This window comes from Dendronephthya gigantea, unplaced genomic scaffold (genome assembly GCF_004324835.1).
Source record: "Dendronephthya gigantea isolate DGI-Jeju-01 unplaced genomic scaffold, DenGig_1.0 000018F, whole genome shotgun sequence".
In the NCBI taxonomy this organism is placed as follows: domain Eukaryota; kingdom Metazoa; phylum Cnidaria; class Anthozoa; order Malacalcyonacea; family Nephtheidae; genus Dendronephthya; species Dendronephthya gigantea.
In genome coordinates this window covers 2,383,205-2,398,680 of record NW_021163028.1, presented here as the reverse complement: position 1 = coordinate 2,398,680, position 15,476 = coordinate 2,383,205, and the positions used below count along the sequence as shown (strand labels likewise).

Here is a 15,476-nt window from a genome sequence, read left to right as displayed (position 1 = left end):
TTTCCCGCAAAATTTCTTGACAAAATAGATGAAAACTACTCACATTTTACACTGTCACTGTTCACAGTTCTTTCAGCCAATAAATCGTTTTGAATTTGTTTAAATTTTTGTATGATTTTAAAATAAATATAATAAAGTGAAAATTGCACTTCGTGTCGTGCAATTTTGGTCTGAAATCAAACGCGTGATTGCACTCCACAACACTCCACTCAGTGCAATTACCATTATAAAGCAATATTAAGCCGGTCTAGCTCCGAAACTCGAAAGTCTCCAAAATTAATTAAGTCTATGATAGATCGTCAGAAACATTCACAAATACGGCTGAATAATATAAAGTTATCATGTGCTTCAATTCAATTTTACAAAAAGTAAAAGTAAGCTGCGCATTGTCACGAAAGTGAAAATTAATTGCAACTATAAGCAGACTGAATCATGAATTGCAGTTTCAGTAAAGCAAAAGTCTCAAGGCTCCCCAAACGTTAAGTGATTAAAAATATTAGAAAACTATATACCGCAAGCATACAGGTTTCAATGTTATAATCTCGGGTTATTGATAAAATTCAGGGTGAGGATATCTATGATATTTGAGATAAAACATACGAACTATTATTACTCACGGTGTCTATGAACTCACGGAAATTAGGAAATATTTACATTTTCTAAAAACGAAATGTTGATGACACATGGAAGGCGGGTGATTTCGCGATAACATTAACTCAGTATTCGGGTAACCTAACAAAATTGTGGCCAAAATTTCATCGTGCCTAAACTTAATCGCTTCCATTCTGTTGCTACCAATCAGAATTCATTTGCATCGTAGGAATTTCGTCAAGAAAAGCCTTTTTCCAATTACATACAAAAGAGTCGTCAGTATGACCATTCCATGCACGTGCGTGGGTTATGTGATGGGCGTATCAAAGAATTCTTACCGATCATAGGAGAAAATTAGATACACATTTTCTGATGGATTATTCAGTTACTGTAGCTGTAGTGAATTGATGTGGGAGAACTCCTATATAACATAAGTATTTCTATGACGTACTCCTATATAACATAAGTATTTCTATGACGTATACAACAAAGTAGTAGTAGGTGGGGAAAGGTATTCATTCAAGGAGTAGTAGGTGGGGAAAGGTGTTCATTCAAGGAGTAGCAGGTGGGGAAAGGTATTCATTCAAGGAGTTTGTAAAATGTGTAGAAATTCTAAAACAATAGTTTCTACTAAATATAACTTCTCTATAGCTAGAGAAAATAAATTCGTCAAAAGTGTATTAGTTCATTTAGTTGGTCGTTATAAGCCGATTTTCACAGACTCGAGCGAAACGAATTTATTCTTTCGTCTGTAACCAGATGGTTTCAATTAAATGATGTAAAATGAATGTAAAATCACATTCGTTTCTATGCCGGTAAACATTTGGCTGGGATCTCGACAAATATATATATTGGTCAGTGGCGTAGCAAGCCCAACAATTTAGTCATGCTATGCTAATATTTTGGTGTTCATTGACTGTGAAAACAATGAATTTCTAAAGAAATGAATAATGATCCAAATCGTCAGGCTGGTACGCCACTCTTTTAATTTTAGTCAAATTGCAATTTGACTACATATTGCAGAAGTAATTATTATATAATCTATCTTTATTCAACCTCGTTTCCTTTTCCATAACGTTTTTTACTTGTTTTGGCAACAATTCATGAAGCCGGTGATTCGGGTCGATCAAATGCTTAATCATCGGTATAGATGCTTTGTCTCTGCGTTCTTCCGGGGATTCCAGTAATCCCTATGCCTGTATTGTGTGGTACATGGTGTCGGGAGATGTTTAAATTTAGCTAAAAGCTTCTATACATGCATGTATATATTTAGTCTGCATGGTGAAATTAAAAAATACCGTCTGGATTAAAGTCAAGAGAACTATATAAGCTAGCCTTAATTTATTACGAAAATCCAATTTGAAAAGCAAAACCGATATTCACGTAAACTTCCAAATCATGTGAATTCAATGCTGAACTAAGACTAAGTACTTATAAAGAATGCGTCTAAACTAATGCTCTTTCCTCAAGTGGTTATATATGTTGGGTGGTTGCGAAATTGTTATGAAACACATTTCGGAATTTGGTCACGTCCTATTTGCACCATGCTGATATTTAACAAAAGGTAAATTAAGACCTTGTTTACACTAAATATATATATATATATATATATATATATATATATATATATATATATATATATATATATATTTCATAAATTCGCATTGTCACGACATCAAAATTAGCCATGTCAAAGCGAGTTCTACCCCCCAAATTATGTTACCATTAGGCAATACTGCTTCTGGGATCAGAGATACCGTAAAACAACTTAAATTGATGCCGTGACCATGTATTCGGTACAGTATAAACCGCCGGGGTCTAAATTGAGGGTGTTTTGAAGCACCACTTTATAACATAATTGCCGGAAGTGTACACTTGAATTCACCACGTTTGCTATCGTCTATATGCATGCGATTTGAAAAGTCACACTATAGACATTTGAAGGACAGTAAAGGCCCGTTCAAACTCCAACTGTGACTTTGTCGTACCCTATTCACTTCTGAAATTGTAGTTTGTTATTGGTAAAGCAGTACCGCATTGGCTTTGGTTGATTTGCTGCCATATACTTTTCAAGTCAACAGACTATAAAATTTGTAAATTAAACGAGACTTACCTGGAAGTTGAAGTTTGATTAGGATTCTATCAGTCTACCACAGAGCAGAGATTACATGAGAGAGCACGCATGCGCTGCGCTGATCATATTTCAAAACTGAGTACCCCAATACCTGTATCGTGCAAGAAGACTTTGCAGGGAGGTATATAGGGTGGGCATGTAATCTCTGCTCTGTGGTAGACTGATAGAATCCTAATCAAACTTCAACTTCCAGGTAAGTCTCGTTTAATTTACAAATTCTATCAGTCTTACCACCGCAGAGATTCCATGAGATTTTAAAGCATTGGGGTGCGAAGTTGCACTAAACCCAAAAAACAGTAATCACAGTTTGAACACAACTGTTAACTTTAATTTCAAAATTACACTACAAAACTAGTACAGCCATTTAATTGGTAACATCGCTTAATATGGCTTTACCAAAACTGTCATCCTCACAGTCTTCATTACTTTTGCCAACATGTTTGTTGTAGAATTTTTTGAAAGTGCAGTCTGTTGTCCAGCTAGCAGCTTTCATAATGTTGGCAATCGGGACATTGCACTGATTTGCTTTGCTTGTGGAAGCCGCTCGAGTGCTGTGAGGTCGATATATTGCTGTGTCAATACCAGCACACTTCATAACATGTTTTATCCATCGTCCGATAGTGTCTTTTGAGACCTTCTTATGTGGACGAACAAAACTAATGAACAACTGCGATTCTTGTGACCTCAATATCTTTGTTCGGTCAAGGTACTCCTCTAACGTTGAATAAACACATAACCGGTGGTCCTCAAGGAATTTTGGTATGATAAGGACCGGTTGTTTTCTGCCTGGAGCAGATTGCTTTACCAATTCCTTTATAACAAATTGATAGGCGGATGAGTTCTTTGTTAGGGAATCCAAGTTCATGAGATGTAAAGTCTGACAACGTTGCCCTGTAACTAAGGCGCATAGCATTATTAATTTGTATGTCAGGTCACGTAGTTTAATGCTGTGAAGCTCAGGAAAAGTTTGTAAATAACGTAAAACTTTATTAGTATCCCAAGTGTCTTGGTAACGAGGTAAGGAAGGTCTTGTTTGGAATACCCCTTTTACCAGCCTCTGAACCAGAGGATGATTCCCAATTGTAATGTTTCCTTCAATTGTTATCAACCCAGACAGGGCACATCTGGCAGTATTAATCCCAGAGTAGCCTAAGCCATCCTTATATAAATTGGATAAGAAATCCAAAACATAATTCACAGGTGGGTGAAAGGGATCAATTGATTGTTCACTACTAAAGGTTTGCCATTTATTCCAGTATGTATGATATTGTTTCTGAGTGCCCTGTCTCCAGGAGTTGAGGATAAGTTCCTGAGCCGGGTGTGAAATTCCTTTACTCTCCAAGGCTGACCGGATAATCGACATGCCATTAGTTGAAGCTTTCTTTCCAGTGGGTGTAGGATTCTACAATGATGCCTTTTCTGAGAAATTTCTCTATTTGTAGAGAAATATTGGTGTCCTCAACCGAAGAACACCTCGGTCCAGATGGAACTTTTAACTGAACTGGTTGAATAAAAAAGTCAATTTTATAACCAGTTATAGCTGTCAAGATAGTACTATCAGAAGTTAGTCTATACCAGGCATCTATGTAATTCTTAACATTGCCTGCCATGAAGGTGCTGTATTCAACACAATCACCTTCATCAAATAACAAGGGAATGCTAATATCCCTATCATAGGCACTACTTACACTGGAGGAAGTAGTATCTACTTCTGTTTTCCTTTCTTGTTCCCCATTGACTGACTGTTGTATCTTTGTTTGGAAGCTGCAGTCTTGTCTGTAAACCGAGGGCGGTCCCATTGCTGCCAATGGTTCCTCCCCCGGCGTTGGGATAAAAAATGCCCACGTGGTACAGTTTTTTCCCTGTCAAATCCTTTTGCTGTGGTTGAATGTTTGAGTTGTTTGGAGGCCTTGTTGCTCTCCTTAACTGTTTTGAGGCGTTCAATTAAGTCTTCCCCAAAAAGTTCACCCTCGACAGGGTGCTTATTGTTGCAGAGAGTTTTATAGTCTTTGTCAAGGTCAGCCTTGAACAGGTCTCGACGGCACATATTCAATGTATGGTTGGCTCCTGGCATAAGCACCATCGCGTTTGATAATCCCTCCCATAGTGTGGCTTTTTCAGGCATGTCAGACGAGCCCTCAATTGCTTCACCTACAGCACCTGCAAGTGTTGCCACAGGGGTTAAGCCTTTTATCAACATCTCTTGCATTTTTTGCAAGCGAGCATCCATGGCTCTGGTTGATTTTTGGCTAATGTCCCAGATTTCCTGGTTGACTTTCGTTACTTTTAACAATTTGTAATTTTCTGGTCGGTGAATTTTTTCCTTTCTAGAGGTGGCCGTCGTTTCATTTAAGCCATGAGCAAGAATGCTGTTTAGTACCGACTCGATTTTCCCTGGCAATGCAGCTCCAGTTTGTTCGTTTTCCGTAACTTCGAGTATAAGGGAATCCACGATACCCCCCTCGGTCTCTGAACTGTGACTTAGTTTTTGTTTTTTCGCGACGGGCGCGGTAATAGACAGATCGTCAGTGTGACTATTGTTTTCACCATCGGAATCGCTTCTCAACAGGTCAACCTCGGCTCCAGAAAGCTCTTGGTCGTAAGCCGCTTTCAGTTCACGAACGATGGGGACCACCCCCGCAACGTCGCTGACAATAGACGTTAATTTGTCTATCTTCGCATTAATTCTGCTTTCGAAATCGTCTACTGCGGTTTGACCTTTTTCCGAAGCGTCCAACTCTGCACTGCGAGGTCGTTTCTCGCTCGCTTTTTTCCCTCGACCACTGGTCTCGATCGAGGTTTTTTCTTTTCCACTTGTACCTGGCTTCGGCATCGCCGAACCAGAAAATTCATTACTGGACGAGCACTGGTTCGAAATCACGCTGGTTTCACTTGCAGCTAAATACAGGAATCGCACATCTACTATAGTGCATATTACATAAAGTTTTCCACCCAAGAAAATAATACCGCTGTTCGTTCTATACAGTGGGTCTTGAATATAAATTTATTAAAGGTAAGTGTGACTAATACAGGTTGAAAATGTCTTTTTAAGTAATTTTTGTAGGGATAAAAAGTGCGTGTGTTCTGCGGCTATTCAAAGGTCATTGTTTTCCCTGAAGGCCCTGTTACACGGTGCAATTTTTTATTTTTCTTGCAACTTGCAATGCAATTCTACTTTTAACAGATGTAAATTAGTGAAGAGCCTTCAAAATGTAAGTGTAAGAAATGGCATGGAGTGTAATAAAGATAAAAGTTTGGTAGTTACCAAATTTACATCTCTCAAAAGAAGAATTGCATTGCAAGTTGCACCGTGTAACAGGGCCTTAACCCAGTGAAACTACTTTCCTGAGAAATCTGTGAGATCTGTCACTATTCAGGAATGTCTACTTTTTAGTCTTTTCTTTTGTGTTAAACATACTGTAAGCACAAACACCTATAAGATGCAGAAACATATTAGGCTATTATAAAATTTCATACAATGGTAAAAACCTGTATAGGCTAGTGTTTACAATAATGCACTTTACAGTACCTGAGGCTGAGGATTAGGTATGTAAGTGTTCACACAATTGACAGTACCACTCATCTGTTTCCTCTTCCACCTTCACACAGGTCCTTCATTGTCAAATATATAAATGTTTCATGAATGGGTACTTGAACATGTTTTGTCATAATTTTGAATGGGAACTTATAAAATATGTTGATTATGTTATACAGTGCAACTCTCTAAAGAAAGAAAATTCATCCTACCAGTGGTGCCAGCTTTCACAATCATCACACATTATCATGTTCTGATAATTAGAGGTATTGCAAGTGTTACATTTCCATTCTTCTTTAAGAGCAGTGACTATAATGAATATACTAATTCAAAACTAGTACTCAACACTTGGTGATAATCTTTCTTTGAAAAATTTGCTTACATGAGTCAATAATCTTTTTCCATGCAGTATTTGTACAATGCTTCTTCATTAGTGTGATATCACTGCCAAGTGCTTCTTCAGGTGGATGTTCACCATCAAGATTAATGTCTTTTACTTGAAGCATATACACTTTGTTGCCTGGACTGTTCACTTTTATAATTGTGGCCTCTGGCACACCAAACCACCTTAACATGGAGTCAATGTCTGAAAACAGAAATATTTCCACTTATATAATGATTGCACATACAAATACACTACAAAAAAGACTTGGCAATTATATAGATTCTTTTACCCAGTTATTAGATAATTTAAATAAGTTTCCTAATTTTCTGGCATTTAAATGCAGTGTGCATCACAACACACCTTTGGCCTCAAAGCCTCCCTTTCCCGTATTCTTAACTATTCCCAGTTCGTGTGAAATAACACATGTCACATCGCATTCTATTACTAATACTAGTACTGTAATTAATTCATTTACCTTCCTTGTTCGAAAATAATTTATCGATTACTGCCCTAGTTGGTTTACTGAAACGGATATTTTTTGGAAGCTTTCTCTTCTTCTTTGTTGAATGGAAACGAAGCTGAGTTTCAATATTTTTGTTTCCTGGAAATTGGCGGGTAACTTCAAGATATTTTAGAGGCTTGTGCTTATTCATTGAACTGAAAAGGTGGGATGCTGAATTTAGTTGCTTTTCAAGTTCTTGCAATGAAGATTTGTTGTCACAAGTCAACACACTATCAGCTAAAACAATCAGTTTTTGCCTTAATCTCAGCCTGAGTGCTTGGATGTCTTTCGGTGGGCCAGCGTCCTGTTTAAGATGTTCTGCTACTAATTTGACTTCCGTATCTTTATACTTGCTCTCATCGTTGCGTCTGATGTCTGGAATTAGTCCACAATCGTCGCCATTCTCCGTAGTCTGCTTTAGTAGTAAAAAACGCTGAAGAAGATGTGCGTGCTTACAAATCGTACTTTGGATTAGGCTGTCAGGACAGTTGCATACATATTGGTGTATACAAATATTGCATTCTGGGCATTTAATCTGACAAGTGGTGCCTGCACAATTGGTTGCTTGTTTTGAAACAATATAAATGTTTTCTCCGTTCTGTCCACGAACTTTCCATCGTAAGTCATCAAGTACCTCAACAGCTTCGGTTGTCATGGCCCTGCTTTTGTTGTGGCGATCCTGGATTAGACGTTGCTTGTGGCAACTCTTCCCCTTGGTTAGTTTGATTACCCTTTCAAAGTATTTGTCTCTGACATACTTGAGAAGGTTTACTAAACATTTGTCAACTCTTTTGTTTACTTTACCCTTAAGGTAGTTGTATTTAAATACGCGGTGGAATGCCTCTACCAGCATGTTTGTATTTATGCCCATACCGAGTCGAAAGCAGTATGCCCATATCTCTGTTCTGTCGAACCACTCCCTTTTAAAGTACTCGTAGAATTCGGGACTAAGCGATGGTAGTTGCTCAAGCAGTTGATGTAAATAGTCCTGAAAATTAAGTTTATCCGTTTCCTGAAGTACGGTCCTTAGCATCTTATAAATTTCAGCAGCAGTGACGGTATCGTGAACTTTGGCTCTCAATTCCTCTTGCCATGCCTTGTCAACATGCCAAGTACAGACAAGTTTTAGAGGATTACCTCCCATTATGGCAACCCATGCATTATAAAATTGGTTTGCCAAATCAGACATAACCCAGCGAGGCGTCAAGATACCACAATTCTGCTTCAACAAACCGAAGAAAATGCACATATGCGTAACGTCTTCGTGATTGGACAAACACCAAGCTATTGGAAACCCTTCACCTTGCTCATCCATTACCATGACTGTTGTTAGAGGGAAATCATACCCCGTGGTTCCATGCGTTGCGTCAATGCATACTCCTTTTACAGCGAACTTTGTTGCCATCAATTTTTGAAAAGGTGTTTGTAATACTATCATAAAATCTTCTTTGAGTAAGTCAACATCTTCAGGTGAATCTTCGCCTTGAAATTTGCAAAAAAGAACAGGGTTGTTCTCGCTTGCTGCCCATTCTCCCAGCCATGCCCTGACACTTTCCTGATCATTTGTATGTTTTTGGACTTGACTTAATCCAAATGACTTAACAATATTGCTTACGTCCTTCTTGTCTGTTAAATGATATCTTGTGAATTCGTTTGTTCCATTCATTGCACTTTCTCGTATATCCTCCAGTATCTTGTCTCTCGATACCCCTTCTTTTAGAAGAGCTGCTATTTGTTGCCTTTTTGCTGTTGGTAACCACGTGTGTTGCAGCTGTTTATCATGTCCGTAATGCGTGTGGCAAACTTCAGCGGATACTTTCCCTTCTTCTGTCACGACAGCTTTGATGGTTGACGTGCAGTTATTTTGTAATTTGCAGGTTCCTTTAAGTAAAATATTACTTTACTGCGTGTAAATTACCTATGTAAATTCACTTCGAGAACGTAGTAAATTTTAATATTTTCTGTGAGTTCTACATGCTATCTGGGATATATATGTATATATATATATGTATATATATATATATATATAGAAAATATATATATATATATATATATATATATATATATCGGGAGCAATATATATATATATATATATATATATATATATATATATATATATATATATATCGGGAGCACAAGAAGTAAAATATTTGTATAATAGGTACTAATATTTATGATGTCATACCTTGAGATTTTGTTCGTCGTTTCTCTGTTGTTTTCGATTTATAGTGCCCACCACGATTGCATTGGTAATATTGTACACTTCCACTATTTTTGCTACCAGTTGCCTTGACAAACGAGCAACACCCCTTTTCTTCCAATGACTGTTTCCAATCTTCAAATTCTAGAATAGAAATAGTTGAGCGATTAAACTAATTTACAGTTATTGTTTTGCGGCCCTGACATTAAAAATGTATATTGCTTGCTTTTTTAATTGTATGCAATCTGCAAATAATGGATTACCTACTTTCCTAGTGTTTTTATGCTACAAAATTGTGAATTAATTTGATTTTTATTATGCTCTTACCGTTGACGTTATCTAGTGTAATAGATTCATTTATGAAAATAACGTTGTGTTGTTGTGAAAGATGCGTTCTCAGGTCACAAATCCTGTGACATTTAAATCCACAGCTGTTACATTCGGTTTTGCCATTAAGGTCAGCTGTCGCAGTTGGATGTCGAGATTGCATATGTCGTCGGAACGAAAAGTTGGTGGTGAAACTTGAGTGACAATAGCCGCACTGAAATTTCTTTTCTCCTTTAGTTGATTTGGGTTGAAATTCCGATTCTTGTTCAGCCTTGCAACTTCGAAGTGAAGACGAGGAGTTGTAGTCGTGGTCCTTGTCATCTGGGGATGCATTACAGTCTTCACAAATTTCTTCCGTTTTAGGTTGGAGTTTCGGTTCTGTTTTTTGCTTCGCACTTTTCTGAACTGAAGAGCAGTTGTGTTTGTCATTGTTATCTACGTGCATTTTTTGTACAATGTTTTCAGATCCTGTACATGCATTTGACTTCCAATATGTCTCTTTCTCTTTACCACTAGCGGCATTTAATGTGGATTCATCTTGAAGGGGAATGATGTAGGAAGTGTTCACAGAGTTTTCTACAATCCATGATGCTATTACAAGACGGAGGTATTTGTTGTATCTGGAAGGAGTTTGAAGGAATACAGTTGCGGGGTCCTGGTTGTGTCTTGTTGACAAATGGCTGAAATATAAAGGGTTATGGCATGCAATTGCAGCCATGACCATGACAACCACACCACATATGCTACCGCATGTTTGAAGCGGATAAAGCTTTGCGCAAGATCCACTGCAAAAATGGGTGCCAGAGGCAGTAGAAGACGGATCGTGACAAACAAGAATGGTGTAATTAGCAACGTCATCTGTTGGTAAGATAGCCTTTATGTACAGGTTCGCTTTCTCCAGAAGACTTTTAGGATAATTCCATGCCAGTGAATCTCCATATATTATTTTTTTTTCAACAGTGTCTATGTGGCAGATTGTCCAGTGACAACCAGGCGTGCGATCAGTTCCAAAATATGTGTCACCTGTATGAGAAAGACCAACATTGATGGAGAATAAAACTTTGCTCGGTAAATTATCACGGCAACGAAATCTCCGAAATTGCTTTGGGTCTGTCTTTAAAACACCATTCAAGAATATACAGTAAGTTTCAGCTACTGAGTCGGTTAGTTCTTTCATAAGCCACGTTATATGGTCATCTGACAGCCAACGATTGGCACAAATCATTGATAACTCAGTTGGTGTTATCCCATGCGGACGAATGGCTTCGTCATACTTATTTGAATATAGCATCTTTTGGAAATTCGTTATAGTCGTGGCTGGAGGATGTTCAGTGACACCTCGTGGTTTTGAATAATCCTGGGAGAACCAGACGATTTCTCGTTCAACAGCGGCCTTTATGTTTTTTATCTCATGAATCTTTAGCATGTTTTGAATAGAGCTGAAGCTAAATTTCCCAGATGGTGTTTCAGCATGACAAGTTTGACCATTACGTTTAACCATTTCTTCTTTCCATTCCTTAAGTTGCCCCTCGGGTGGTATTGAATTCAATGTGAAGGGGTCTGTGTCATCGTCTGGTGAAACTACTCCGTTAACCGTTGTTGCTGTTCTCATTTTTTTCACTTTGGGAAGATAATACTCGAAAGCATCGCCTCTTGTTAAGCCGCTGATGTTTGCGCTTACCAGACGTCTAGAATTGTGTCTTAAAGAACGTACCTGCAGAGCATTAAAATCCTAAGAGCCTATTCATAATAGGCACCCTTGATAGGAGTTTTTAAATTTAACTTGTGTTCTGTAAATTACAATAAAATTCTTTGTAAAGACGTTTTTCCGTGTGTTGGTTACTATATTAATCTGGGTCACTTTTCCTTTTTTGAAAAATTGAAATACGGATAGTAAACATTGTCTGGGGTATTGTATATGGGTATGGGTAGTAAACATTTTATGTGCGAGCAGTTTCAAATAAATATGATTAAAACGATGGAATTTTGCTAGTTCGGAATGACTTTTCCTATCGTAAATATAGCATGCAATACTGTTGTTTTATTGTTTTCGTTTGTGTATGCATTGCATTGCGTTGTATTGTTCAACTTAAATTATTTTAATGTATGCTAAACACAAAATATCCCACTTCTTTAAATTGCACGCACGATATTATGGTTGATTCCGGGGTGCATGGTAGAGCCTCCACCAAATGTAGAGAACGTTACTAACGCCCATCTCTTTTGAACACCCCCTCCACCCCCACCTAGGCTACGAAACTACGTGTGTAGCCAGTGACCAGAAAATAGGAGTAAAAAGACATTTAATTCATGTAAATATGTTATTCGTATGTATCATGTAAACATACTGCTTACCTCGAATTGTCTGTTTGCCATTACACAAAATAGTTTGAAAAAGTCGCTAAAGATTAAATATTATTTTCGCGCACTAATTTAAATTTCGCGGAAAAAAATAATTATTGTAACCAGCGGTATTATTTTCTTGGGTGGAAAACTTTATGTAATATGCATTATAGTAGATGTGCGATTCCTGTATTTAGCTGCAAGTTCGAGTCGTCCATTATTTTTACAGCGGGATATTTCCTCTATCCAGAAAATATTTCGCAAATAACCCAGTCAGGAGTAATTCACAATTACCTTAAATATCTGGATTGGTATTGATTGAAGCTCGATGTGTCCGGAAAAAGCAGATATTTGAAGAAAAATTTTGTTTGAAGCGATCAGCTAACCAAAAAGGTGTCCAGCGAAGCGTGTTAATGATCAGCGCAGCGCATGCGTGCTCTCTCATGGAATCTCTGCGGTGGTAAGACTGATAGAACATCCATCAGAAGTGAATTGGATCCACCAAAATTGAATCGTGTGAACAGGCCTTTAAAGTCCTTACAGACGAGCAAGTTTTCTATGACAGTTTTTATGTGACAAGTTTTTTAATTGTTCGTCTGTACAGCCAACTTTGACAATTTTTTCTATGAAAAATTGTCAATGTAAAAATTTTGGTCGTGTGCATGTATAAGTTGTCAAAGTAATGTGACCACTTCTGTGCGGATGGCCAACGGACTATTGTATTTTGCAATGACAGCTAGCATAAGCGCTGTACGTTTGACTGATTTGGCGATAAAAAATGGTTAGAATTGCTCAGATCAAAAGAGAATCAACTTTGAGTAGCGATATCGCTCAGCTTATAAGCGATTTTGTTCAGTTGTGAGAAAACCTTGCCGATTCTTTTTGCTTCATTGTTAAACTAAATCGCTCCTGATAATCAACTACCGTCACGCATTGCGCGCTTGGGCAAAGGTCTATTTATCAAAAAAATGGGGGGGGGATATGTATGTTTTGGAGGAACCTATATAAAGTCGTAGGACAAAACAATTATGACAAAACAATTATGTTAAGTTACTTAAGTACACTTGTAATTTTCATAGAAAAAGTATTCAAAGTACACAAGCGAACAAAATAAGTTCATAAATCCGACTTGCTGTTTTAGTCTATAAAGATTTTAGCCATATATACAATCCTTCAGAGTTCGCCATTGGGCCTTTAATGAATTTATTTTGTTGAATAGGATATTCCCTCTTTATGAAAACATTCTTAATACCATTGTACTCATGCAAAAACATTCGACATTAGAGGTTGAAAATGTGGGGGAAAGGTTCATTCACGACGTGATGCTTTTGAGTATATTCATACTATTTTTGCCTAAATTGTATGGCAATCTTTGTTTGACAAATGAAAATTCTTTCACCGCCCACCTCACCGCCCTCGTGACCATCTGCGTATGACTAACTGAAATCTTGTTAACCATTGAGCTATATGTCCGGTACTTTAATACTTATATATATTTACTTCAAAAACACAGGCTTCGTATTTTTGATTAATTACCAACATGCATGCGTAGGGATATTTGGCAAAAGGCTTTCATATACTTGAAACACCTATACGTTATAACCAATCGTACGATTTCGCATATCTTAAATTTTCGGCAATAGTATAGACGTTCATTCATTTGCTTACATTTGTCTATTAATTTACGGAGTTCGTCAAATATTTTAGGAAACTTCACTCCTCGAAAAACTCTTCATACTTCATGTTTACTAACCGATCAGGATGCCTTAAGAAACAAATTCAAATTTGATTGGTCGATAAAATGCCCAATAAGAATTTGATATACTCTGTAAATCAACACAAAACAAATGAATTGCTGAATATTTCTCGGAACGCTTCTATTGTCGCCGTAATTTAATATTTCTTTTGCAATTTCAGGCGATAGTGGCATTGTCAATGTATATATAGTTTTGTATTTATTATGACGCAATTTTTACGTAATTTCGTTTTAATTTCACGAAATTGGCAAGAACTCAAGCGGAAGATTGCATTTCAGGCGATGGCGGCATTGTCAATCGGAATCGTATAGTTTGGTTTTTAAATAGTATGACGCACTATTTACATAAGCACTGGTTATTTTGATAGGGCGGTGTTTTATCTTTTCGAAATTGGCAAGAATTCAAAGAAACTTACGTTATTTGCAAGCTTTCGTTTTGAGCAAGTTCCGCACCCTTTCCTTAGCGTGGTCTTTTACCAAAACATTTTTTTCTTTCATTTTGAAAAATATTAAAATCTTTTAATGCCATGCTTATTGCTAGCCAAGTTACTTTGAGTGACACAAGACTTGTATGAATCTTCAATTACCACATAGTTACCCAGACCAGACACACTAATTCTTCCCTTCTTTATATATTTTTTTGAGAAAAAAAAATTCAGGATCGAATAGGAAGACATTTAAATTTCCATCCCTTGAAATTTTAAAAACAGAATAAATCGTGATTTTTTTTGTATAAGACTACCTTATAACCGCAAAGCTTATTTTACAGTCGGGCATTTTAAATTATATAATTTCCAAATCCAAAAATTATTTCTATTTTCAGTGTTGTCGAAAATTTTTCAAGTGGACATAAAATTTCTTCATCCGTTCTAAAAGGTTTGCACCCGGAATCTAAAAAATTAGCCAGGATCCTATATGAGGCGCCATATTTGTAAAAATATTATGCATATTTTTCGTACTGTGTTTTCCATTGTTTATATGACTGAAAAAAATTATGATTTACCTTATTATTTGCAAATAAGCACGTAATTGTTTTTAAACAATCATTATCGCATAAAACGTTATATATTTGTGATAATTGTTTCCACAAAAATGCTTATTTATAAATAATCATCTCTACAAAGTTGCTTATTTATAAATAATCATTTCTGCAAAATTGCTTATTTATTAATAATCATTTCTGCAAAATTGCTTATTTATAAATGATCATTTCTACAAAGTTGCTTATTTATAAATGATCATTTCCGCAAAGTTGCTTATTTAAAAATAATGATTTCTACAAAGTTGCTTATTTATAAATAATCACTTCTACAAAGTTGCTTACTTATAAAAAATGATTTCTCAAAGTTGCTTATTTAAAAATAATCATTCATTATTTCAGAAGCAGCTTTGCTTTTATGCGCAATTTCAGTGCGCATTGCGCAATGAGAAACCCAAAGTCCTGACTTCCGGCCAGTTGCTCTCCGTTCACCGACATCGTGTTATTCGTGTATATAATAATTCATAAACAAAACATTTGATACAAATACGCGGACCTTTGTTACGTGCATGAAATATGTGCATGCATGGTTTTTGCAATTCATTAAATATTTGAAGTTCTGTTCGCATGCAAAATACATCTGAAATCAAAAAAGGCAAGTCATGATATTATATATATGATAGTATATAGTTGCAATTCTCACTTCCCTGACAATGTCAATAGC

The 15,476-nt window shown here is 36.7% G+C and overlaps 2 protein-coding genes and 1 long non-coding RNA gene across 5 annotated transcripts; 1 reads left to right on the top strand and 2 right to left on the bottom strand.

The window, feature by feature from the left end:
- Positions 1 to 3,740: 3,740 nt before the first annotated feature.
- Positions 3,741 to 5,580, bottom strand: LOC114520931. Its single transcript, XM_028541279.1, has one exon. The coding sequence runs from the start codon at positions 5,556 to 5,558 to the stop codon at positions 4,431 to 4,433; it is 1,128 nt and encodes a 375-aa protein (XP_028397080.1). The 5' UTR covers positions 5,559 to 5,580; the 3' UTR covers positions 3,741 to 4,430.
- Positions 5,581 to 6,035: 455 nt separating this feature from the next.
- Positions 6,036 to 10,415, bottom strand: LOC114520864. 3 transcript variants are annotated; one of them, XR_003686733.1, is made up of 4 exons: positions 9,675 to 10,415; positions 9,333 to 9,491; positions 6,473 to 9,028; positions 6,036 to 6,337 (listed from the first exon to the last, which is right to left on the bottom strand). XR_003686733.1 is itself a non-coding variant. In XM_028541208.1 (3 exons), exons 1-3 carry the CDS (start codon positions 10,396 to 10,398, stop codon positions 7,113 to 7,115), a joined length of 2,799 nt encoding a protein of 932 aa, XP_028397009.1. In that variant the 5' UTR covers positions 10,399 to 10,415; the 3' UTR covers positions 6,036 to 7,112. The 3 variants fall into 3 exon arrangements, 1 of the variants encoding a protein (XP_028397009.1); XR_003686734.1 differs by having other exon boundaries at positions 6,036 to 6,569; positions 6,643 to 9,028; XM_028541208.1 differs by having other exon boundaries at positions 6,036 to 9,028.
- A 30-nt stretch (positions 10,416 to 10,445) lies between these two features.
- On the top strand, positions 10,446 to 11,573 carry LOC114520865. The gene is made up of 3 exons (XR_003686735.1): positions 10,446 to 10,538; positions 10,635 to 10,815; positions 11,197 to 11,573. It is a non-coding gene; the product is annotated as an uncharacterized LOC114520865 (long non-coding RNA).
- Positions 11,574 to 15,476: the final 3,903 nt, after the last annotated feature.